The sequence below is a fragment of the Loxodonta africana genome, chromosome 2, assembly GCF_030014295.1.
Source record: "Loxodonta africana isolate mLoxAfr1 chromosome 2, mLoxAfr1.hap2, whole genome shotgun sequence".
NCBI classification, from domain to species: Eukaryota; Metazoa; Chordata; class Mammalia; order Proboscidea; family Elephantidae; genus Loxodonta; species Loxodonta africana.
Window position 1 is genome coordinate 64764862 of NC_087343.1, and position 25501 is coordinate 64790362.

General features: G+C 37.9%; 1 protein-coding gene and 1 pseudogene across 1 annotated transcript in view; one reads left to right on the forward strand and one right to left on the reverse strand.

Moving 5' to 3' along the window:
* The window catches only part of DEPDC1B (DEP domain containing 1B), an 86403-nt gene that overhangs the window by 20666 nt on the left and 40236 nt on the right, over positions 1-25501 (reverse strand). The window contains exons 5-7 of the mRNA XM_023545483.2: positions 22402-22449; positions 14706-14846; positions 1376-1542 (exon numbers count right to left, since the gene is read on the reverse strand). Of these exons, the coding sequence (XP_023401251.2) occupies positions 1376-1542; positions 14706-14846; positions 22402-22449 (356 nt within the window). The remainder of the gene's footprint in view (positions 1-1375; positions 1543-14705; positions 14847-22401; positions 22450-25501) is intronic.
* On the forward strand, positions 10260-11191 carry LOC104845702 (large ribosomal subunit protein uL18-like; annotated as a pseudogene).

Below are 25501 nucleotides of genomic sequence, written 5' to 3' on the forward strand. Positions count from 1 at the left end.
TAGAAAAAAAAAATCCCTTTGGAGCACAGTTCTACTCTGACACACATGGGGTCATCATGAGTCTACAACAACTGGTGGCTACTATTATTATTAATACTAAGAAAATGGATAGATAAAAATGTACTTGCTCCCTAGTCCAAAATTTCAGATCTAGTCATTTACTAAAAATACAAACAGCTACTTTATAGGGCAGGTAGCTAGTTTGTTCTGTAAACCTTCATCTAAAGTACAATTAAAAAAAAAAAAAATTTGAGATAGATAAGTGGTTTTGCAATCTTATTTCAAAACCTATAAGCACAAGATCATGTAATTATTCATATAATTTAATAAGGCTTCATTACATTCACACATTACAGATGACACTTTATCTTCACTCACATTTAAGTGTACAGAGACACACATGGGCAGAGACTCTACCTAGTGACCATGGGCCCCAGGGAATCTCTGAAATCGTAGACAAAATTTTGCACATGCATTTTGTTCTGGGGAGTAGGTACAAATGTTCACCAACTTTTCAAAGAGATCCCTAGCACTCCCTGTCCATCTACCCACCCAAAAGAGAACATGAATCATTCTACTAGGGAGTGAGTGACCCTCTGATCTTAGTCCATACTTCTAAAACTGGGCCCAGTGGCTCCCAGGGCTACAGTGGTTTACCAGGACATGCCAAGGACATACACTCCAGGGAAGTATCAATTTTGCTTCAAGGCTTTTTTGGAGAGAAATGAGGAGGTGTAACTAGTAAGTGATTCTAAACATAAACCCTATTTTAAAGAATGCGCTGACATACTACAAAGTAGGATTCAAAATTTTCATGTGTTTTTATGCAAAATTGAGAAAACTTTAATAAGTATTTTCATTCATGAGCCCTTAGACTCTACTCCCAGGGACAAATGTTCTCTCTCTCTCTCCTCACAAGTTGTTTAGTCCAACTCTACATTTTACGTCTTCCTTAGTAGAGTGATTTTAATCCATTATTTTTTTTATATATGCTGCAGCTCTCCTACTGGTTATAGTAACAATAGCTTTGCAACCCTTTTTGTCCTGGGATTGGAGAAAATGTAGTATTCTTGAGAGACCACTTGTCCTGTCTGATAAGCCTTTGTTCTCTTTGTGTTGCCAGAAGGTATCAATTTAAGACGTAGAACAGGGTGCAGCAGCTTTCTACACTCAGTCTGCCCAACTCACTCTTTCCTTCCCATTACATCCTTTAAAACATGTACACCAAAAACACAACACCAGTCTAAGTGAATCCTGAGCCACAGTTGTTTAAGCAATCCTGCCTCAAACCATCTTTTGATTGCCTAAACGAGTAAACTCTATTGAATTTCATTCCAACAACTCAAGTCAGGTTACATGCTAGGAATCAACCTACCAGCGTTCGGTTGCCAAAGCCATCACACAGTGGTGGCATCTCTTTATTTAAACAGATTCTTGCCATCATCCTCATCAACAGTTGTAACTTTCTCCTGTTTTCAGGTGGCAGGAGGAGGCAGCAAATCTGAAATGCTTCAACAGCCATTTTCTCTTCCTGTAATAAACCTGATTTAGAAAAAAGTTTACATATTTTAAAATCTATAACCTACATATGTTATATGTTATAACATATTTGCTATGTTCACATTTGTAAGAAATATTTATTACTAAAATTACATAAAATACTTTCACATATTCAACTGTATTTGGACCAATTGATTGTGTCACTCAAAAATCAGCACCTACAACAACAAAAAAATAAAAATCCAAAAATGAAAACAACATAGAAAATATAAACCATCAACCAGGAATACAGAACAGATACAGCCATTTCCCCCTCCCACACTCTTGACAGACGTAACGGATTTTCATAGCATTTTTTTCCCAGTGAACAGGAACAGTCAGGCTAACCCAATTCTTCCTTACTGGATACGGACATTATCAGCTCCAAGACAGCATGAGCAATAATACAAATGTGCCATTGCGGCTGAATTCACCCCCTTGTGTTATTTCCTCATGATCAGCAGCATCACCATCCTGCATGACTCTCACAGTTTACAACAGGACTAAAGTTCCCATAGCCCACTGCAAAAGAGCTCCACTTTTTTCCAAGTAATATCCGTCAAATAACCCTTCCTCCCACACGGGCTATTTGTTTTAGCTAAGTGTACTATTTCTATCATGTTGCACACCATCTACCTCATCTTGGCTATGATTTTACCAAAAATTAGGATATTTTAATACTATATTCTCCTCAACTGTACATGCCCCTGGGCACAATCATATCCAAACCTTCTAATGAGGTGAAGCCGCTTCCACCAATGTATTTGCTCTATATTCAACATCTCCAAGTTCCCACTAGACTGACTTAGAGACAAAATCACCTTTTATTTCATTCAATAAATATTTATTGACCACGTAAGATACGCCAGGAACTGTGCTGGGTTCTGGAGATACGAAGATATGTCAGGTCCCTTCCTTTACAGAGCTTACACACTGTGAGAAGAAGAGACCCATAAACAAACAAGTAGCAAAGTGGAGAGGTGCTGCGAGAGATGTCCGTATGGGGCATATTAGGAAACTGAAAATCATTCAATATGACTGAAGATATGCTCTGAAGGTGATGGTTTAGTAGAAATAAAGCCGGAAAATTGGCAGAGACGAGATCTTAGAAGGCCTTGAATGCTCTATTAAGGAGTTTGGGTTCAACCCCACAGGCAATATGGATGTGCGTGGGAGGGAAGAAGAGGTGGGAGGAGGGACCTTTTATATACCAAGATCTGATCCTGGATGTACTTCAGAAAGTTGCCTCGGATTATCGTCATTATCATCAACGCAGACTTGATTTCAATTCTACGTAATCAAATCCATGGAAAGAAAAAAATTTATGAGCATGTTTTAACTTTTTGTCATTTAGGCAATAAATATTTATTAAACCCTGCCTATATTCGAAGACTCATCTCATAGAAACCCCATAGGACAGAGTAGAACTGCCCCATAGAGTTTCCGAGGAGCACCTGGTGGATTCGAACCACTGACACTTTGGTTAGCAGCCGTAGCACTTAACCACTATGCCACCAAGTATGGGGTCGCTATGGGGTCGCTATGAGTCGGAATCAACTTGACGGCCCTGGGTTTTTTGTTTTTTTTTTTTTTTATATTCGAAGAGCTCATTTAAGAGAGGACATGTGGTGGGGAATAAAACAAAATCCCTGTCTGATCTCATGGATCTAACTTCCTGGCAGAAGCGTCAAATAATAAACAAACAGATATTTAAATTGACATTAAGTGGAAAGATACTGTAAAACACAATAAAGCAGGAAAGGAGCTGGCGGGCGATGGGATGTGCTCAGGAAAACATCTCTAGAGTTTCAGAGCAGCCTCTCTGACATTTGAGCACAGACCTTAAGAAAATGAGAGTAAGCCATGGAAATACCGGAAGGAGGAACTTTCAAGACATGGGAAACAGGAAGTACAAAGATTGTGAACTGGGAGCAAGCTTGGAGTCTGAAGAACAGCAATCAGGACAGTGTGAAGACAGAGAAGTATATAAGGGAAAGAGAAGTCAGAAATGAGGTTAGAGATGAAGCAAAGAACCAGATCATGCTCAGAGCCTTGTGGGCCATGGTTAAGGATTTCATTATCAGCGACCTGAGAAGCCATCGGAGGCTATGAGCAGGCGAGTCACTTGATCAGAATATTTTTTACTCTGGCAGCTGTAAAGGGAATAGGTTGTAAAGGACTAACAGGACAGAGAAAGGCCAGCTGAGAGATTACTGCAACAGCCTAAGGAAGGCATGATGATGTCTGTATGGAGTTGTCCTAGTCATCTAGTGCTGCTATAACAGAAATACCTCAAGTGGATGGCTTTAAAAAAGAAAAATTCATTTCTTCATATTAAAGTATGCTGAAAGTCCAAATTCAGGGTGTCAGCTCCAGAGGGAGCCTTTCTCTGTCAGCCTTCTCATCAATCTTTTCCCAGACTAGGAGCTTCTCTGCACAGGGACCCCGGGTCCAAAGGATGCACTCTGCTCCAGGAACCGCTCTCTTGGTGGTATGAGGTTCCCCTGTCTCTCTGATTACTTCTCCCCTTTATATCTTAAGAGATTGCCTCAAGACACGACCCAGTCTTGTAGATTGAGTCTTGCCTCACTAACAAAACTTCCACTCATTGTCCCTCATTAACATCATTGAGGCAGGTTTTACAACGTATAGGAAAATCACACAACACCAGGAAGCATAGCCCAGTCAAACTGATACATTTTTGGAAGAACATAATTCAATCCATGACAAGGGTTGTAGCAGTTGCAATGGTAAGAACTAGTTGGATTCAGATTTATTACTCCATAAAATCTTCCACTTTTTCCATTAAGTCTTGTATCACTATAGTCCACAAATACCTTCTTTTACCAAATTACTAAAAACATTTTAAAAGTGAGATTTCAGTTAAATTGTAAGTAAAGAAAAAGTCTTACATCTACAAAAATGTCACAACTTTTTTTTTAAAAAAAAACTTTCAGAGGTCCTGTGTCATGCATCAATAGTTAAACGTTCTCTGCGTCACAGCTTTGGCACCAAGCTCCACCACGCTAGAAGCAAACCTTATATTGCACGTTCATATATTGTTCTGTGAATGAGACTACACATTAATTGAAAGCGTAATGGATTTGTTTTAGCAAATCATATATCCTAGTATAGTGTTAGACATACAGAATATTCAATACCTGTTCATCAATAGACTATTACTTGGCAATTAAAAGTGATAATTTTTAAAGTTATATATCAATATTTGTGATACAACAGTTAAGAAAAATTAACAAAATAATATACTGTAAATATATGGATTACAAAAACGAGGCCTAAAAAAAGTATTAAAAGGAATATTTATGCTCTGTATAACAAAACAGGGGTAATGCTTTGGGGCCTAGTTTTAGACAACACATTCTTAGATACAACAACAAAAGCAAGGACAACAAAAGACAAAATATATAAACTTGGGCTTCATCAAAACTAAAAACTTCTGTACAATAAAGTAGAGAGACAACATAGACAATGTGAGAAAATATTTGCAAACTATATATCTGATAAGGGTATAATATCCAAAATATATAAAGAATCCCTACAATTCCACAACAAAAGATAAACAACCCAATTTAAAAATGAACAAATGACTCAAATAGACATTTCACAAAACAGGACATACAAATAACAAAAACCCATTGCCATCGAGTTGATCCCAACTCATAGCGACCATATAGGACAAAGTAGAACTGCCCCAAGGAATGCCTCTTGGACTCGAACTGCCGACCTTTTGGTTAACAGCCAAACTCTTAACCACTATGCCACCAGGGTTTCCAAAGGGCTAATAAGCACATAAAATGATGCTCAACACTATTATTGTTGTTACGTGCCCTGGCGTCTGTTCCAACTCACTGAGAGCAACCCTATATACAACATAACAAAAACACTGCCCTCTCCTGCACCATTCTCACAGTCGCTGCTGTTTGAACCCACTCGTGCAGCCACTGTGAGAATTCATCTCATTGAGGGTCTTACTCTCTTTCACTGAGCCTCTACTTAACCAAGCATGATGTCCTTCTCCAGGGACTGGTTCCTTCTGATAACGTGTTTGAAGTACATGAGATAAAGTCTCACTAACCTTGCTTCTAAAGAGAATTCTGGCTGTACTTCTTCCAAGACAGATTTGTTCATTATTCTGACAGTCCATAGTATATTTAATATTCCTCAACAACACCATAATTCAAATACATCAATTCTTCTTTGATCTTCCTTATTCACAGCACAGCTTCCACATGCACATGACATGATTGAAAATACCACAGATTGGGTCAGAAGCACCTTAGTCCTCAAAGTGACATCTTTGCTTTTTAACACTTAAAGAAGCATTTTGCAGGAGATTTGCCCAATGCAGTATGTTGTTTGATATCCTGACTGCTGCTTTCATGGGTGTTAACTGTGGATCCGAGTAAAATGAAATCTTTGACAATTTCAATATTTTCTCCATTTATCATGATGTTGCTTACTGGTCCAGTTGTGAGGATTTTCGTTTTCTTTATGTTGAGGTATAATCCATACTGAAGACTGTAGTCTTTGATCTTCATCAATAAGTGCTTCAAGTCATCTTTTGCTTTTAGCAAGCAAGGTTGTGTCATCTGCATGCCACAGGTTAATGAGTCTTCCTCAAATCCTGATGTGGTGATCTCATACAGTGCAGATTCTGGATCATTTGTTCAGCATACATATTGAATAAGTACACTGAAAGGCTACAACCCTGACTCACACCTTTCCTGATTTTAAACCACTCAGTATCCCCTTGTTCTGTTTCAGCTACTGCCTCTTAGTCTATGTACAGGTTCCGCATGAACACAACTAAGTCTTCTGGAATTCCCATTCTTTGAAATGTTATCCAAAATTTGCTATGATCCACACAGTCGAATGCCTTTGCATAGTCAATAAAACACAGGCAAGCATCTTGCTTGTATTCTATGCTTTCAGCCAAGATCCATTTGACATCAGCAATGATATCCCTCGTTCCATGTCCTCTTCTGATTCTGGCTTGAATTTCTGGCAGTTCCTTGTCAATGTACTGCTGTACCCGTTTTTTAATTATCTTCAGCAAAAATTTACTTGCCTTTTCACATTCTATCAGATCATTTTTCTTTGGAATAGGCACAAATATGGATCTCTTCCAGTTGGTTAGCCAGGTACCTGTCTTTCAAATTTCTTGGCATATACAAGCGCATTATTCGAGCATTGCATCTGTTTGTTGAAACATCTCAATTGGTACTCCATCAATGTCTGGAGCCTTGTTTTTCACCAATGTCTTCAGGGAAGCTCAGACCTCTTCCTTCAATACTATCAGTTCTTGATGATATGCTAGCTCCCGAAATGGCTGAACATAGACCAATTCTTTTTGGTACATTGACTCTGTGACTTCCTTCCATCTTCTTTAGATGCTTCCTGAGCTGTTCTTTTCTTTAACCCATAGAACTCTTTAACATTGGAACTTGAAGTATGGATATTTTCTTCAGTTCCTTCACCTTGAGAAATCCCAAGCATGTTCTTCCTTTTCAGTTTTCTAATTCCAGCTCTTTGCATGTTTTACTATAATACTCTTTCTTCTTAAGCTGCCTTTTGAAATCTTCTGTTCAGCTCTTTTACTTCATCATTTTTTCCATTGGTTTAGCTACCCTATGTTTAAGAGCAAGTTTCAGAGTCTTTTCTGACAGCCATTTTGGTCTTTTCTCTCTTCCCTTTCTTTTTAATGACCTTTTGCTTTCTTCATGTTATGATGTCCTTAACATCATCCCACAACTCATCTTTAGTCATTAGTGTTCATCGTGTTAAATCTATTCTTCAGATGGTCTCTAAATACAGGTGGGATATACTCATGGTCATTTCATACTTTGGCTCTTGTGGAGTTGTTTTAATTTTCTTCAGCTTCAGCTTGAACTTGCATATGAGCAAGTGATAGTCTGTTCCATTATAGGCCCCTTGCCTTGTTTTGACTAATGATATTGAGCTTCTCCATCATCTCTTTCCATAAATGTAGTAGACTTGATTCCTGTGTATTCCATCTGGTTAGGTCCACATGTATAGTCAACATTTATCTTGTTGAAAAAGGGTATTTCCAAAGAATAGGTCATTAGTATTGCAAAATTCTATCATGCGATCTCTGGTGTCATTTCAATCACTAAGGCCATATTTTCCAACTACTGATCCTTCTTTGTTTACAACTTTTGCATTTCAATCGCCAGTAATTATCGATGCATCTTGATTGCATGTTTGATCAATTTCACACTGCAGAAGTTGGCAAAAATCTTCAATTTCTTCATCTTTGGCATTAGTTGTTGGTGCATAAATTTGAGTAATAGTCATATTAACTGGTCTTCCTCATAGGTGTATGGATTTTATCCTACCACTGATAGGGTTGTACTTCAGGACAGATCTTGAAATGTCATAAGGTTTCCATTGGCCAAATTTTTTTGAGATAGGGTAGTATCCTTTACCCTTTACACGCAAGCCACCACAGCACAACAACCTGACAGACGAGTGGTGGCATGAAATATCTAGAACAGGCAAATGCCTAAAGACTAAAGTTTGTTCCATAGAAAATTCAAGCCCAGGACTTCCGGATCTTCCAATTTTTTTAAGGAAGCCAGGAACATGAATTCTTATGTGAATCTCCTGCTTCTTAAAGTTCAACAACTAATTAAATTTTCCTTTTAAAACACACAGGTCAAACCATATGTATTTATGAACCAGATTTGGCCCATAGACCTCCAGTGTGGGATCTCAGATTAAAAATTATATAAACTACAAATCACCCAATTTTTTGAAACACTATTCCTTGCTCACATACCCTTTTATACTTCCTATCTGCCTCCCCCTTTTCCTCAATATGCTAAATTATCGCATGCTAGATAGTTTGAGACTGCTTTAATTCTCCTAGAATCTAGATTTCTGGGGTCCATGGATTTGGGGTGACACACCCAGGCCATTTACCCTTGGTGTCCTTTTGAACTTTGAACCTTTATGGAAATGGTTTTCCTGGAGTCACCTTCAGGTCAAACAATAGCTTAGTAAGCAGCTTAGGGGAGAATGTTTTGCCTTAGGCATTGGGCCCTTTTGGCGAATAATCTATGTGTAGCCAGTTTAGAGAAACAGGAATTCCAGGGTCTGCTTGGAAGCTGTGTTTTAGGATATATAACCAAAAACCTGTTGCCCTTGAATCAATTCCAACTCATAGCGACCCTATAGGACAGAGTAGGACTGCTTCCTAGGGTTTCCACGGAGCAGCTGGTGGATTTTAACTGTCAACCTTTTGATTAGCAGCTGAACTCTTAACCACTGTACCACCAGGGCTTCTTAGTGTATATGGCGTGTCCTTAATGACTCTGTTTTTACAACTGACCGACCCCGAGACCCTGCATGTACTCTGACTCTATCTCCTGAGAAACCAACATGGAAGGAATTTACAATGACCTTCACGAGACTATCCTGCCCCGACCCTGTTTATATAATGTGTTTTCACCATTCCATTTGGAGAGCCTCCCCAGTTCTTTCTGTTTGATGCTGATTGATTCAAATTGTACCCACTCAAAATAAATCTATTCTCTTAACACTCATTTCTGGTGTTTCTCTGCACATTTAGGTTTCCAACAAGCTCGATGAATTCTAAGGTAGGTGTGGAGTTGGGGTAAAGGATACTACCCTATTTCATTCACTCCATTCAAAAGTTAGCTGGGCTCTGATATTAATACAAGGGACTGCCATTTTGGAAATGAAAATCAATTATGATGGGCACTTATGTTGTTAGGTCAGAGGGCCTAGCCAAATTAAATAATTTTTTTTTAACTGTAAGTAAAGAATAAGTCTTGTATCTCCAAAAATGTCACATCTTTTCATTCTTTCTTCTCCTTCTCCTTCATCAAGAACACTTAGAAATCCGGTTTCATGCAGCAACAATAATTACCTGCTCTCAGGGTCATAGCTTTGACATAAGCTCAATCACGCTAGAAGCAAATGAACCTCAAAAAAATTTTCATTAAATTGAAAATAATTTCCACTGAAAATGCTATAGAATTTTTAGCTTCTAAGCAATGTAGACTGATTTCCACCCACTGCCATCAAGTCAACTCATAGTGAGCCCACAGTGTTTCCAAAGCTGTAAATCTCTATGTATGGAAGCAGACTGCCACATCCTTCTCCCACAGAGCTGCTAGTGGTTTGTTAACCGCTGCACCACCAGGGCTCCTATAGACTGATTGTTGTTGTGTACCATCAAGTCAATTCCAACTCATAGCGACCCTATAGGACAAAGCAGAACTGCCTCATAGGATTTCCAAGGAGTGGCTGGTGGATGTGAACTGCTGACCTTCTGGTCAGCAGCCTGAGCTCTTAACCACTTCGCCACCAGGGCTCCGTAGACTGAATAAAAAAAAAGACTGAATAGCTACTTTAAATACTTTATATAGTTATATGCAAACAGAGCAAGACAAAAGGTTTAAGGAATGAGTCAACTCTATCGGGATTCAACCTACATATATCTAGATACATATCTTTTCCCATAGATGATAATAGAATAGCTGTATTAAATAACCTTTGCTAACCATATAAACAAATTACAATCTTCCATAATTTGGAAGATTTTCTTCTTTCACTATATAAGGGTTTAACCAAAAAAAAAGTTTTACTTTCCCTCCCACCTTCCAACGAGCTGCTGGGTATGATGGTCTGTGGTGAGCCACAGACACCAGTCCCTGTTCCGCAGGACGGGGTTTGTTAAAGGTGCCAAGAACAAGGCCAACTTCAAGAGATACCAAGTGAAATGTAGAGGAAGACAAGAGGGTAAAACTGATTCCTGTGCACAGAAATGCTTGGTAATCCAGGATCAAAATAAGTACAGCACACCCAAATACAGGATGATAATTCGTGTAACCAAAAAGAGATATCATTTGCCAGATTGCTAATACCCATATAGAAGGGGATATGACAATCTGCGTACATAGCTTATGCTCACGAACTCCCAAAGTATGGTGTGAAAATTGGTCTGACAAGTTATGCTGCAGCATATCGTACCTGCCTGCTGCTGGTCCACAGTCTTCTCAATAGGTTTGGCATGGACAAGATCAATAAAGGCCAAGTAAAGGTAACTGGAGATGAATACAATGTGGAAAGCACTAATGGTCAACCTGGTGCCTTCACGTGCTTTCTGGATGCAAGCCTTGCCACAACTGCCACTAGAAATAAAGTTTTGGGGGCTCTGAAGAGGGCTGTGGATGGAGGCTTATCTATCACTCACAGTACCAAACAATTCCCTGTTTATGATTCAGAAGGCAAGGAACTCAATGCAGAAGTATGTCGGAAACACATCATGGGTCAGAATGTTGCAGACTTTTTCTGTTACCTACTGGAAGAAGATGAAGATGCTTACAAGAAACAATTCTCTTAATATATAAAGTACAACATAACTCCAGATATGACGGAAGAAATGTATAAGAAAACACATGCTGCTATACAAGAGAATCCAGTTTATGAGAAGGAACCTAAGAAAGATTTTAAAAAGAAGAGGTGGAATCATCCCAAAATGTCCCTTGCCCAGAAGGAAGACTGAGTAGCACAGAAGAAAGATCAGGTAGCTCAAAAGATGACAAGCTTCCTCAGAGCTCAGGAGCAGGCTGCTGAGAGCTAAACCAAAACACAATTTTGTACGAAGATTTTTCTGATAAAGACAATAAACTTATTGACGAAGCAGCTAAAAAAAAAAAAGTTGTCAATGGAAGGTGTCTTATATTGTCACTGAAGAACTGGATGAGGCAAGGTTAATGTACTGTGACCATCCCACATACATTAGGCTGATGTTTAAGTGCAGTACATTCCCCAATCTAGTCACTCTTCTCCATCCTGAACCTTCTGTAGATGATATTTCAGAAGGTGGCTGTAGAGTAAAGAGCGTAACTTTACCTAAGGTAATTTGGTCTTTGTCCTTGGTTCCTGAGAGATACTTTTAAATCCTTGGAATTTCCTGAGTAATTTAGGTGCCTTTGTTATTTAGGACTCCAGACCACATCTGAGACTTTATGCTAATGAGGTGGCTCAGATCAGAGCTGGCCAAGCCAGAAAGACTAATACCTGAGGTCAGCTGACCTGGGGGGGGGGGTAGGGTGTGGGGGGAAAGAGGGGAGATGTGATTTAATCAATCATGCCTAGGTAATGAGCCCCCCATAAATGTTCTGGACACAGAAGCTCCAAGGGCTTCCTGGTTAGTGAAAGACACTGATGCACATGGAAGGGTTAACACATCCCTCTTTTGGGACATGGAACCTCTACACTGCGAACTCTCCCAGACTCTGTGCTGATCCTGCTTTGTATCCTTTATAATAATAAAATTATAATTGTCAGTATAGCTCTATCTATGAGTTCTGTGAGTTGTTCCAGTGAATTATCAACTCCAAGGGAGGAGTGAGAGACAGCAGGGTCAGAAGTGAAAGGGGCTGGGAACCCGAGCTTGTAGTAGCTGGTATCCTGAAGGGATAGTTGGAAAACCCCAAATTTGTAGCCAGCCAAGTTATGGGATCCCTGGGGACTCAAGCTTGCGGCTGGTGTCTGAAGTACTGAGCTGACTTGGCAGTCTGGAGGACTTTCCTTTAACTTATGAGGTCTAACTTATCTTTGTGTGATAAGAGTCAGAAGAAGTGATGAATAGGCAGCTGGCATCAGAACAGAAGTGGTAGAAAAGTGATGAGGGGATTTTGATTTAGGTTGATTATTATCCCCATAGCTGGTGTCAGAAAAGGTAGAATTTGATATTTATCCACCCACAGCTGACTCTGGTGTCAATTTGGAATTAAAATCAAAAACCAAACCTGTTGCCATTGAGTCGATTCTGATTATAGTAACTCTATAGTACAGAGTAGAAGTGCCCCACATCAAAATAAACAACTGAGTATAAACCAGTGACATAAATATAACTAAACCAAACCAAACCTGTCGCCATCAAGTCAATTTCGGCTCATAGCAACATAAATATAACTATGACAAATTGGGATTAGTTGAAATTTTAAAAGTTCCAAGTTCTTTCTTGTTTCCAAATCAGATTATTTTACTACAGAACATAATAAAAACGGGAAATGAGAAGGAAACCTAAAAATTATTTTTAATCCAGTCTTTAGAACTCTTCTTTTACCAGTAGGATAATGGCAGTAGATGGCTATAATGAGAATCTACTCAATTAGTCCATAAGCAAATTAAACAACAATAAGTATTTATCATCAGGCATCACATTAACAACCCTCTGGCTGTAAACAAAACACCAAGAAGGCCAGTGGTCATAAAATCCAGTAATTGGTCTAATCCCTCACATGTTCGAACGTTGATCTGTTTGAAAACAAACTCACTCTAAGAACATAATTTTTATGTTGATTTATTTTTTGTTGTTATTATCAGAGAAATGACAAAATCCTAAAATCTAAAAAATTGTGCTATGAGATCAGTTAACTTATTTACATATTGCTGATACTTTATTTTGTTGGCTACTATGGGAGTATCTATACTTTCCAAAATCAAAGTAAGAAGAGAGAAAAGGAAAGAAAAGAGAAGGAGATGGGGGAGGGGAGGAAAATTTTGTTTTGACAGAAAAGTATGCTAATTTGTACAAATTTATATAGCAAAGTATGATTATCACACAATAATTTGGTCTTTACAGCAAACTTTTTTATGTGAAAACAATAATACTCATTGAACAATCGTAACAGCAACAAGAAAAGCAGGTTTTCAAGAAGAAAGGAACAATATCAGAAAGACCTAAAGCCAATGATGTTTCTTTTTCTCTTCAACCATGTTTCTTTGATAGTGTAAATTCTTTTTTTTTTTTTTTATTGTGCTTTAGGTGAAAGTTTACAGAGCAAATTAGTTTCTCATTAAACAATTAATACACAAATTTTTTGCAACATTGGTTGCCAATCAATCCACGTGTCAACATTCTCCCCTTCTCAACTTCCATTTTTCTGCCCCTTCCTGCCTTCGCATCTTTGCTTTTGGGCTGGTGTACAGTTGAACTATGTGTGTTATTATTTGTTTTATAGGCCTGTCTAATCTTTGGCTAAAGGGTGAACTTCAGGAGTGGCTTAAGTACTTAGTTAAAAGGGTGTCCAGGGGCCATACTCTCAGGGTTTCTCCAGTCTCTCGCAGACCTGTTAAGTTTGGTCTTTTTTTGTGAGTTTGGGTTTTGCTCTACATTCTTCTCTCACTCCATCCAGGACCCTCTATGATAGTGTAAATTCTGACGTATAAATTTAAGTAAGGAATAGCAACAAGTTTTAGGAAATGATAAAGTTACTATATTTATTTTACAAGTCTTAAATAGCAAATAATCCTACAAAAACCTATTTCTTCTATAGAAAGTTAGATTTCTAAATGAAAATAAACCTTCTACACTTGACTATTCATGAAGTCATATCCAGAACAGTAGATTTAATCATGAACAGCAAATGTCAAATTCACATTCTTCCTTACCAATAAAGTTATACTTCTTTGTACAAAAATGAAATACAATGTATTATTCTTTCTTAAGAAATAGAAACTACTGACCCTTGCTTTGAGTTTCATAATATAGTTTAACCATTTTAGTTTTTATTTAAAAATGACATGATCTTTGCCTAATGAAAGTCTCAAGATAATGAAAAATGATGGGTATAAATTTGCATACGAGAGACTGAATTGGTTTGTAAACTTTCACCTAAAGCAAAATAAATAAAAAAAGAAAAGATAATTGCAAAACATGTGCAGAGATCAGAGTTTCAGTGGTTGCCAGGGGTGGGAGGGACAGGGAAAGGAGGGAGTCACTGTTTAGATAGCCTTGAGTTTTTGTTTAAGGGGATGAAAAGTTTGGCAATGGATATTGGTGATGGTTGCATATGCTTGATGTGGCTGATCTCACTGAATTGTACACATAAAAAATGTTAAAATGGCAAATGTTGTGTTATCTATATTTTTACAATAAAGAAGATATCTTTCAATAATAACAACAAAAAAAGAATGTAATTAATGCCACTGAATTATGCATGTAGAAATTGCTGAATTGGCAAATGTTTTGTCACATATATTTGTACCACAATAAAAAATATAATTAACCCCCCCAAAAAAAGATAACAAAAAATGAAATGATTTAGTATCAATAACACAGATATATGTTCATTACAACTTACCTAATACGCTGACAAAAGCATCAAAAAGATGAAATGTAAGCAAAGGTTCTTTCAAGTGACCATAGTAATCAGCAATAGTTTTAAAGACATCTTTTTCAAATCCTAAGTACATAGGCTGCTTCAAATCTGAACAATTAGGCCCTATTAAAAAAAGAGAGAGAGAAAGAAAAATATTAATGGCGCAAGTAACCGTAAGTATTCATCTTTATGCGTGTATGTAGTTTGTACATTCAAAATCGGAAATGTTTTCATGGCGGAAAATGACATTATACAAAGAACTTTTACACAAAAAAACCCTTTATGCCTAAATTGAAATCTATGTACAGAAATAGCTACAAATCTATTATAAAACAAAACAATTTTAAAAGAAATCCACTCTTCCTTATATGTCCCTCTCGAAGGCATTTTTATTAAATGTAAACAATGATTATTTGCTTTGAAATATTCAACATTTTCCTAGCTTTGATACATTTAACCAAAATAATGATTAGCTCACAAATGTAATAGACAAAGACAAGTTATAAAGAAATTTTCAAAGACGCTTTTCATTATTTCATCATTGCGGTTATAAAATCCTAGAGTTATAGAGTTGAATGAAATAATCAATTTTGCCTCTAACTAAGCTCCTTTAGACTAGTAAAAATTTATACTCTTTTAAAAGATCTCCTGACAAGATTTTACATTTTTTCATGTTCATTCATTCTAACTAAGAAACTATTTGATCTTCAACCAGTAATCAAAGGACACTATATCAAACAAAGCCATAGTGAAAAGTTGGAGCAACTACAGGAACCCTACAAGAGCCTGGTCCCAGCATATGGTACACCAGCACAAGGCAAAGATCCGTGTAGGTTTAGGACCAAAAGGGAACAAGAAATACTAAGTTCTCTATAGGGTTGGCAGCAAATGACCCCAACGATTCATACATAGACCCCAGGTTTACCCTGCCAAGTTGGGAGATGAACCAGAAATGTCTGTGCCTTGAGAAAATGGCAAGTGGTCCCATGAGGAACAGTTTAGCAACATTCTTTATTTCCATTACAGCACGGAAGAAGGAAGGTGCAGGACTATGTCAGCCAATTCTGGGCCAAGCAAGAATGCAAGACTAAACAACTATACCCAAATAGACCGCTAGCCCCAGGAGAATGAAAGAAGAAATCAAGAAAAATTTAAAGGAAAATATTCCCACAGAATAGCTACAACGAAAGAGAAAGGCTCAAGCTAAAGGGAACAGTAAACAATTTCTATAAAATGCTTCACATTTCGAGGCCACTGGGACATGGTGAAAATGGGGTTTTGTTGGTCTCCTTGAAAACTTTCTTACCTTTTAATGTGGTACAGTTCTTATAAAATAATTTCATTTGACTGGCAAAAACACTGAGTACTATGAATTTATGAAATACATGTGGTGCCACACTAACCTAGTAGCAAATGTAGCCTATTTTTCTTTTTTCCTCCTCTGAAATGTCCTAAGCTTAGTGAATTGAAATAACAAGTTTGATATGTCTCAGCAAGGAATACACAGTGCTAGAATTGCTCCCTACCAGGATAAGTACACAGATCCTTCTAAGCAGTTGTACCTCTTTGTGAATATTTCATCTTCCTTGTTGGAAATATGCTAAAAAAAAAAAAAAAGTTTCCCTAAAAGTGCTAGTGCATATTGACGAGAGGAAGTCATATTTTTAAGGTGATTTGCTTCTTAATCATCTTGAACCTCGAAACATATTTTTTAAATTTAGAGTTTCTTTATAAATTTTATTCCTGACAGATTCTGGACAGGAAATGCTTTGATTTTTTTATATTCATTTTTGCATGAATTCTTGTGATCTGTAAACATGCACAATGAGAAAAACACAGTTAACCTGGTTTTAAAAAAATTAAAAAGGAAATATTTATATAGCATAAATCTCACAATCTGTGACTAATTAGAAGGCTGGTCAACAGTAAAAGTGTTCATACAACAAAAGTACGGAAACATGTTGTTGTTCAGTGTCGTCCAGTCAGTTCTGACTCACAGCGACCCTATGTACAACTGCACAAACACTGCTTGGTCTTGTGTCATCCTCATAATTGTTGCTCTGTGTGAGCCCATTGTTACAGCCACTATGTCAATGCATCTCATTGGGGCTGTTTGAGCCCATTGTTACAGCCACTATGTCAATGCGTCTCATTGGGGATGTTTGAGCCCACTGTTACAGCCACTATGTCAATGCATCTCATTGAGGGTTTTCCTCTTTTTCCCTGACCCTCCACATCACCAAGCATGATGTCCTTCTTCAGGGACTGGTCCCTCCTGATAATGTGTCCAAAGCACTTGAGATGAAGTCTCACCATCCTTGCTTCTAGGAAACATTCTGGCTGTACTTCATTCAAGATAAGTTTGTTCGTTCTTCCGGAAGTCCATGGTATATTCAGTATTCTTTGCCAACACCATAATTCAAATGTATCAATTCTTCTCTCTTCCTTATTTATTGTCCTGCTTTTGCAGGCGTATGAGGCAATTGAAAATACCATGGCTTGAGTCAGGAGCACCTTAGTCCTCAGGTGACATCTTTATTTTTTAACACTTAAAGAGGTCTTTTGCAGCAGATTTTTCCAATGCAATACGTCATCTGATTTCTTGACTGCTGCTTCCATGGGCGTTGATTGTGAATTCAGGTAAAATGAAATCCTTGGCAACTTCAAGCTTTTCTCCACTAACCATGATGTTGCTTATTGGTCCAGTTGTAAGGATTTTGTTTTCTTTATGTAAAGATGTAATCCACACTGAAGGCTGTAGACTTTGATCTTCATCAGTAAGTGCTTCAAGGCCTCCTCACTTTCAGCAAAGAAGGTTGTGTCATTTGCATATCAAAATGCAGGTTGTTAACAAGTCTTCCTCCAATCTTAATGCCACGTTCTTCTTCATATAGTCCAACTTCTCAGATTATTTGCTCAGCATACAGATTGAGTAAATATGGTGAAAGGATACAACCCCAATGCACACCTTTCCTGATTTCAAACCATGAAAAGTAACCCCTTGGTCTATTCCAAGGACTACCTCTTCCTATGCACAGGTTCCACATAAGCACAATTAAGTATTCTGGAATTCCCATTCTTCACAATATTATCCATAATTTGTTATGATCCACTCTGTCAAATGCCTTTGCACAGTCAATAAAATGCAGGTAAACATCTTTCTGGTATTCTCTGCTGTGAGCCAAATTCCACATGACATCAGCAATCACATAGCTCATTCCATGTCCTCTTCTGAATCCAGTTTGATGTACTGTTGCAACTATTTCTTAATTATCTTCAGCATAATTTTACTTGTGTGTGATAGTAATAATATTGGTTCGATAATTTCTGCATTCAGTTGGATCACCTTTCTTTGGAATGGGCACAAATATGGATCTCTTTCAGTCGGTTGGCCAGGTAGCTATCTTCCAAATTTCCTGGCATGGATAAGTCAGCACTTCCAGTGTTGCATTCATTCGTTGAAACATTTCAATTGATATTCTGTCAGTTCCTGGTGCCTTGTTTTTCTCCAAAGCCTTCAGTGCAGCTTGGACTTCTTCCTTCAATACCATCGGTTCTTGATCACATGCTACCTCCTGAAATGGTTGAATGTCGACCAATTCTTTCTGATACAGTGACTCTGTGTATTCCTTCCATCTGCTTTTGATGCTTCCTGTGTTGTTCAATATCTTGCCCATAGAATCTTTCAATATTTCAGCTTGAGACTTGAATTTTACTTCAGTTCTTACAGCTTGAGAAACACCGAGCATGTTCTTCTTTTTTGGTTTCTAACTCCAGGTCTTTGCACATTTCATTATAATACTTTGTCTTCTTGAGCTGCCCTTTGAAATCATCATTTCTTCCATTCACTTTAGCTACTCTGCGTTCAAGACCACAGTTCAGAGTCTCTTCTGACATCCATTTTCTGTCTTTTTTAAATGACTTTTTGCTTTCTTCATGTATAATGCCCTTAATGTTATCCCACAACTTGTCTATTTTTCATTCATTAGTGTTCACTGTATCAAATCTATTCTTGACATAGTCTCCAAATTCAGGTGAGATATACTCAAGGTCGTACTTTGGCTCTCATGGACCGTTTTTACTTCATCTTCAACTTGAGCTTGCATATGAGCAATTGACAGTCTGTTCTGCAGTCAGACCCTGGTCTTGTTCTGACTGATGATACTGAGCTTCACCATCATCTGTTTCCACAGATGTAGTTGATTTGACTCCTGTGTTTTCTACCCTTCAAGGTCCACGTGTAGAGTTGCCATTTGTGTTGTTGAAAAAACAGTATTTTGAATGCATAAGTAGTTGGTCTTGCAAAATTCTATTATGCAATCTCTGCCATCTTTTCTATCCAAGGCTATTTTTTCCAACTACCAATCCTTCTTCTTTGTTTCCAATTTTTGCATTCTAAATGCCAGTAATTATCAGGGCATCTTGATTGCATGTTTGATCAATTTCAGACTGCAGAAGTTGGTAAAAATCTTCAATTTCTTGGTTGGTGAGTAAATCTGAATAATAGTCATATTAACTGGTCTTCCTTGTAGTAGTATGGATATTATCTTATCACTGACAGTACGTCAGGATAGATCTTGAAATGCAATGTTCTTTTGGATGATGAATGTGACACCATTCCTCTTCAATTTGTCATTTCTGACATAGTAGGCCATATGATTGTCTAATTCAAAATGGCCAATACCAGTGCATTTCAGCCCACTAATGCCTAGAATTTCAATCTTAACGCATTCCATTTCATTTTGACAACTTCCAATTTTCCTTGATTCATACTTCATACATTCCACGTTCCAATGGATGTTTGCAGCTGTTTCTTCTCATTTTAAGTCACATCAGCAAGTGAAGATCCCGAAAGCTTGACTCCATCCATGTCATTAAAGTTGACTCTACTTTGAGGCGGCAGCTCTTCTCCAGTTGTATTTTGCATGTCTTCCAACCTGAGGGGCTCATCTTCTGGCACTATATCAGACAATGTTCTGCTGTTGTCCATAAGGTTTTCACTAGCCAATCATTTCAGAAGTAGATCACCAGGTCCTTCTCCCCAGTCTGTCTTAGTTTGGAAGTTCCGCTGAAACCTGTCCACCATGGGTGACCTCCCTGGTATTTGAAATACTGGTGGCATAGCTTCCAGCATCACTGCAACACACAAGCCCCCACAGTACAACAAACTAACAATGAATGGCCTACACATTCATGGCCTACAATAAATGCAAGATGGCCTAAGAGGAAAGGAGTCAACATGTTTACAGAAAAGAAGGCCTTCAAAATATATAATTTATCTATTCCTCTATTCCCTTATAGATGGCTATGATGAATCTGCGTTTATTAAGTTAGGAGGAAAAGGAATATGTTATGATTTTGATGAATCCAAATTAAATTTGGGGGGCTAAATAGACTTTTGGAAAAATTAGTGATTTTATAAAGCTGCGCAGTGGTTAAGAGCTCAGCTGCTAACCAAAAGGTCAGCAGTTCAAATCCACCATCCGCTCCTTGGAAATCTTATGGGGTAGTCCGACTCTGTCCTACAGGGTCACTATGAGTTGGAATCCACTTGACAACAACAGGTTTGGCTTGTTTGTTTTGTTTTTATTCAGAAGGATAACCATGTCCTTTGGTCACCTTTTTTCCTTTGACACATGAATAAATATCTTATTGTATGTCAGCCATTCACAAAGCATTGTACTTGATACATGTTCCCTGTTTCCAAAATTTTCTACCTAACATAACACCACCTCACACATGCGAAGATCCTTATGAAGTGACTGCTCACATCTTTCTTCTCCACTGATATGTAATTCCAGCTATTCTAACCTTTATGCAGGATTTTATGGTAATGCATACATCCTACTTGTGGGAAAATTATATTCTCCACTATATTTCGATAATCACTAGAAATTCAACGTTATAAACACACATTAATCTCTACTTTAGAACATATTATAGTCTAAATTTGTTATAGTAGCTTCCTGTATTCATTCCCAGCTGATCAACTTCCAAATCCTTGGTTTGCTGGGAGTTCAGAAATGGGTAATTTAACTTTCCATTTGTATCTTCTTTCTTGTCATTTCTGTCTCTGGCCAAAGATATATAATTTAAATTTAATTTATTTCAAATGGTTGGACAGGAAGAATAAAAAGCACCCCTCCAAACTAAAATCACAGTATTCGGCAGCTGAGAGATTCCAAAATATTAACCAAAAATCAATGAATATTTTAATAGTTAAACCCAGAGGACTTTGCTTCACACAAACTAATATTGCTAATCATATTCAGAATGATAGTACAAAATCATTTTCAATCTATTACTGTTAAGCTTACCCACATTATACTGAGTTCCATTGTATAATCAAACAAAATTAACTCCAGTTAAATCAGTAATTCAGGACTGACTAATTCAAGAAACTACACACCTACTTATTTACATACTAGTCCTACCCAAAAGGGAAGAAACTACCTCTCTGGGATGACTCATGCGGCTTCCAAGTTGCTCACACAGTTAAGTGTTTGGCTACTAACCAAGAGGCTAGCTATTTGAACCCACCCAGCAGCTCCAAGGGAGAAACACCTGGCCATCTGATTCCATAAAGATTACAGGCAAGAAAACCCTATGGCGCAGTTCTGTGCTGTCACATGGTATTGCTATGAGTCAAAATCAACAGCACCCAACAACTATAACAAAAGGTACTCTAGATCAAATATCACCATTATCAATCTGTCAAAATAACTGGAACTCTTCTCATTAAAATCGCTTTTTTGAGTTAAGCCATTAACCATTGGAATCTTTTCTTTGGGTTAAGCCTTCTGAAAATCTCCACAAGAAAGGTACAGTTAGTGAGATACTATGTTAACTCGCTCCTTTGCAGTGCCTATGATATCCAACTCTCTGAAAATCCTCAGAGGGACCACACTGGTCCAGGCCCCCTCAACTTACACCCAAATTATTGAAATAGCCTTTCTTGTACCTCTGCACGCAGGTTCTTCTCCTTCTAAACCATTCTGCCTTTCAGTTAGATCAGTCTTCTAAAACATTGCTCTCCCCCTTAAAATATCACCCTGTGCAAAGCCCAAACTAGGCAAGATCTGCTGAGCAAATTGATAGTGTAAGTACAGGGAATCCTTAGGAATTCATGTAGGTAATTAGGAATAAAAACTTGTAAACTGTTAACAGGCAACGATGTGTTACAATATCACGTGCAATATCACTAATGTCTTTCCTAAAACGAAGCAGTCAGAAAGGGTGGTGTGGATTTCATCTGCAGTGTTATTACAGCCACTGGAAAGTCAAGCACTAAATTCCTTTAAAAACTTTCCATAACTCAGTGCTCTCACTGAGTCACAGATAAATTTATCGATAAAAGTACAGTAACAAAAATCAACAAACAACCCATTGTCGTTGAGTCGATTCCGACTCACAGTGACCCTATAGGACAGAGTAGACCTGCCCCGTAGAGCTTCCAAGGAGTGGCTGGTGGATTTGAACTGCTGACCTTTTGGTTAGCAGCTGAGCTCTTAACCACTATGCAACCAGGGTTCCAAAAGCACAGCTGTTATACCAAAACCATTAACTGTCTATCTCACAGATTTCAAATCAGTGCTCAGGCCATTAAGCAGAAATATTTTCCAATTCAGGGCACTAATTTCTGCTAATTTTATAAAACTGGTAGGTAATTAGTACTTACAGTTTGCCAAACACTTCATAGCTGACAGTACCCAATGAGGAAGTTCTTCTGCAGGAAAAGAAAAATAAAAAAGAGTATTTTATGCAATTACATATAACTCAAGGAATTATATGCAATCTTGATACAATAAGAATGTATTGCTTGTCCAAGTAAAATATGAAATCACATTATATATCTCACCTAGTTATGTATTATGGCATTTAAAAGTCTTTCCTTAGTATCAGTGTTAGAACATGTGTTTGTAAAAATCACATCTACCAATGTCTTTAAGGGTAAGATATATCTTCTAAGGCTTTAGTAAAATGAAGACATTTGATGAGTTGTTACAAGCAAACAAACTAACAAATCCATTATCTTGAGAATTAAGAAAAAGAAACTGAAAAAGTAAATTATTAGTTATCAAATAGATTTGTTAAACCAGTTTAACAAGCACCCAAAAAAGGTAAATTCTACAAGTCCAATACGAGTGTCATTTTAAATGTTTCATTTTTAAAATGTTTTAGGCTGAGAAAGCTCCAGTGACGTGTGGACATGTACCATTAATATTAGGAGAGCCTTAAAGTAATAATAGCGACACTGCTACAGGAAAATTCCAGGGAACCATTTGGTGGAGAGTCTCTTCCCTCCTGGCCCTGGCACGGACACTTGATGACCTGGGCCAGCGTTCACTCATCCACTTCTTCATCCTCTCCACTTTCTGTAAAACTGTGAAGGTGCTTGTTGAATCGTGTTAAATCTAATGAATCTGAGGCTTGTGAAGTACTCTCTTCTTTCTAAAGAACTTGTGTAAGAAATTGAAAGATGCCTGGTCATCTAACTGGCAGCTCAAAGTACTAATGTTCGCTACACTCAGGGAATGTGAAAGAATTTCATATGTATTTCAAAGTCTACACCCCTTTCATTCTATGTAACTTAATTTCACATGTTGATATTAACATGACAACTCATGAAATCACAAATCTGTTCATTACTGTCTCCCACTGTCCTTCCTTCCTGATATAGGAGTAGTGTTTCAGATTTCAAAGATGCATTCTGTCCCTGTCAGGAAACATGGCCTAGAAAAACCTCTTTCCCTCTCATAACTGCTCAAGTTCCTACTAGTGCAACTCTGTCTGCTGCCCAGGAGTCACCAGCCCTAAATTTAATAATATTGCCAAAAAGCATAATACCATCATCACATATCCAAAAGGTCATTCTGCTTTCACCCAATCTCAGCATCAAGAGTTGAACTATATAAAGACCATAGAAGAAAAAATAGGGTCAATTCTAGGGGCCTTAACACACGGCATTAACAGGATACAAACCGTATCTAATAATGCACAAATACCAGAAGATAAGCTAGATAACTGGGATCTTCTAAAAATTAAACACTTATGCTCATCAAAAGACTTCAACAAAAAAGTAAAAAGAGAACCTACAGACTGAAAAAAAAAAATTGGCTATGACAAACCAGACAAAGGTCTAACGTCTAAAATCTATTAGAAAATCCAATATCTCTACAACAAAAAGACAATCCAATTACAAAACGGGCAAAGGATATGAACAGACACTTCAAAGAAGACATTCAAGTGGCCAACAGATACATGAGGAAATGCTTCTGATGACTAGACATTAGAGAAATGTGAGTCAAAACCACAATGACATACCATCTCACCCCAACATTACTGGTATGAATCAAAAAAACAGAAAATAACAAATGTTAGAGAGGCTTCGGGGAGATTGGAACTCTTATACACTGCTGGTGGGAGTGCAAAATGAAATAACCATTTTGGAAAATGATATGGCGCTTCCTTAAAAAGCTAGAAGTGGAAAGACCGTATGATCCAGCAAGCCCACTTCTAGGAGTATATCCTAGAGAAATAAGCACCATCACACGAATAGACATAAGCACACCCATGTTCGCTGAAGCATTATTCACAATAGCTAAAAGATGGAAACAGCCTCGATGCCCATCAACAGATGAATGGATAAACAAACTATGGTACACAAACACAATGAAATACTACACAACGATAAAGAACAATGATGGATCTGTGAAGCATCCCAAGACATGGATGAATCTGGAAGGCATTATGCTGAGTGAAATAAGTCAATTACAAAAAGACAAATATTGGATGAGACCACTACTATAAAAACTCATGAAAAGGTTTATACACAAAAAGAAACAAGGTGGCTATGAGGGAGTGGAGGGGTAGGGGTGGGAAAACAGATAATAGATAAGTGGTAACTTTGGTGAAGGGTAAGACAGTACACAATACTAGGGACGCCAGCACGATTTGTCCAAGGCAAAGTCATGGAAGCTCCATAGGCACATCCAAACTCCCCGAGGGGCCAAATTATTCAGCTGAGGGCTGTGGGGACCATGGTCTTGGGGAACATCTAATTCAATTGGCATAACACAGTTTATACAGAAAATGTTCTACATCCTACTTTGGTGAGTAGCGTCTGGGGTCTTAAAAGCTTGTGAGCAGATATCTAAGATACTCCACTGGTCTCACCCAGTCTGGAGTAAGAGAGAATGAGGAAAACTAAAGACACAAGGGAAAGATTGGTCCAAATAACTAATGGACCATAAGCCACAGCCTCCACCAGACTAAGGCCGGCACAACTAGATAGTGCTTGGCTACTACCACTGACTGCTTTGACAGGAATAACAATAGAGGGTCCTAGACAGAGATGGAGAAAAATGTAGAAAAAAATCCTAACTCACACACACACACACACAAAGAAAGACCAGACTCACTGCTCTGACAGAGACTGAAAAAACCCCAAGAGTATGGACCCTGGACACCCTTATAGCTCAGTAATGAAATCACCCCTGAGGTTCACTCTTCAGCCGAAGATTAGACAGGCCCATAAAACAAAATGAGACCAAAGGGGCACACTAGCCCAGGTGCAAGGATGAGAAGGCAGGAGGCGACAGGAAAGCTGGTAATGGGGAACCCAAGCTTGAGAGGGGGAGAATGTTGACATGTCGTCAGGTTGGCAACTAATGTCACAAATCAATATGTATATTAATTGTTTAATGAGAAATTAGTTTGCTTCGTAAACCTTCATCTAAAGTACAATTAAAAAAAAAACTAAATAAAGATGAAAGCAA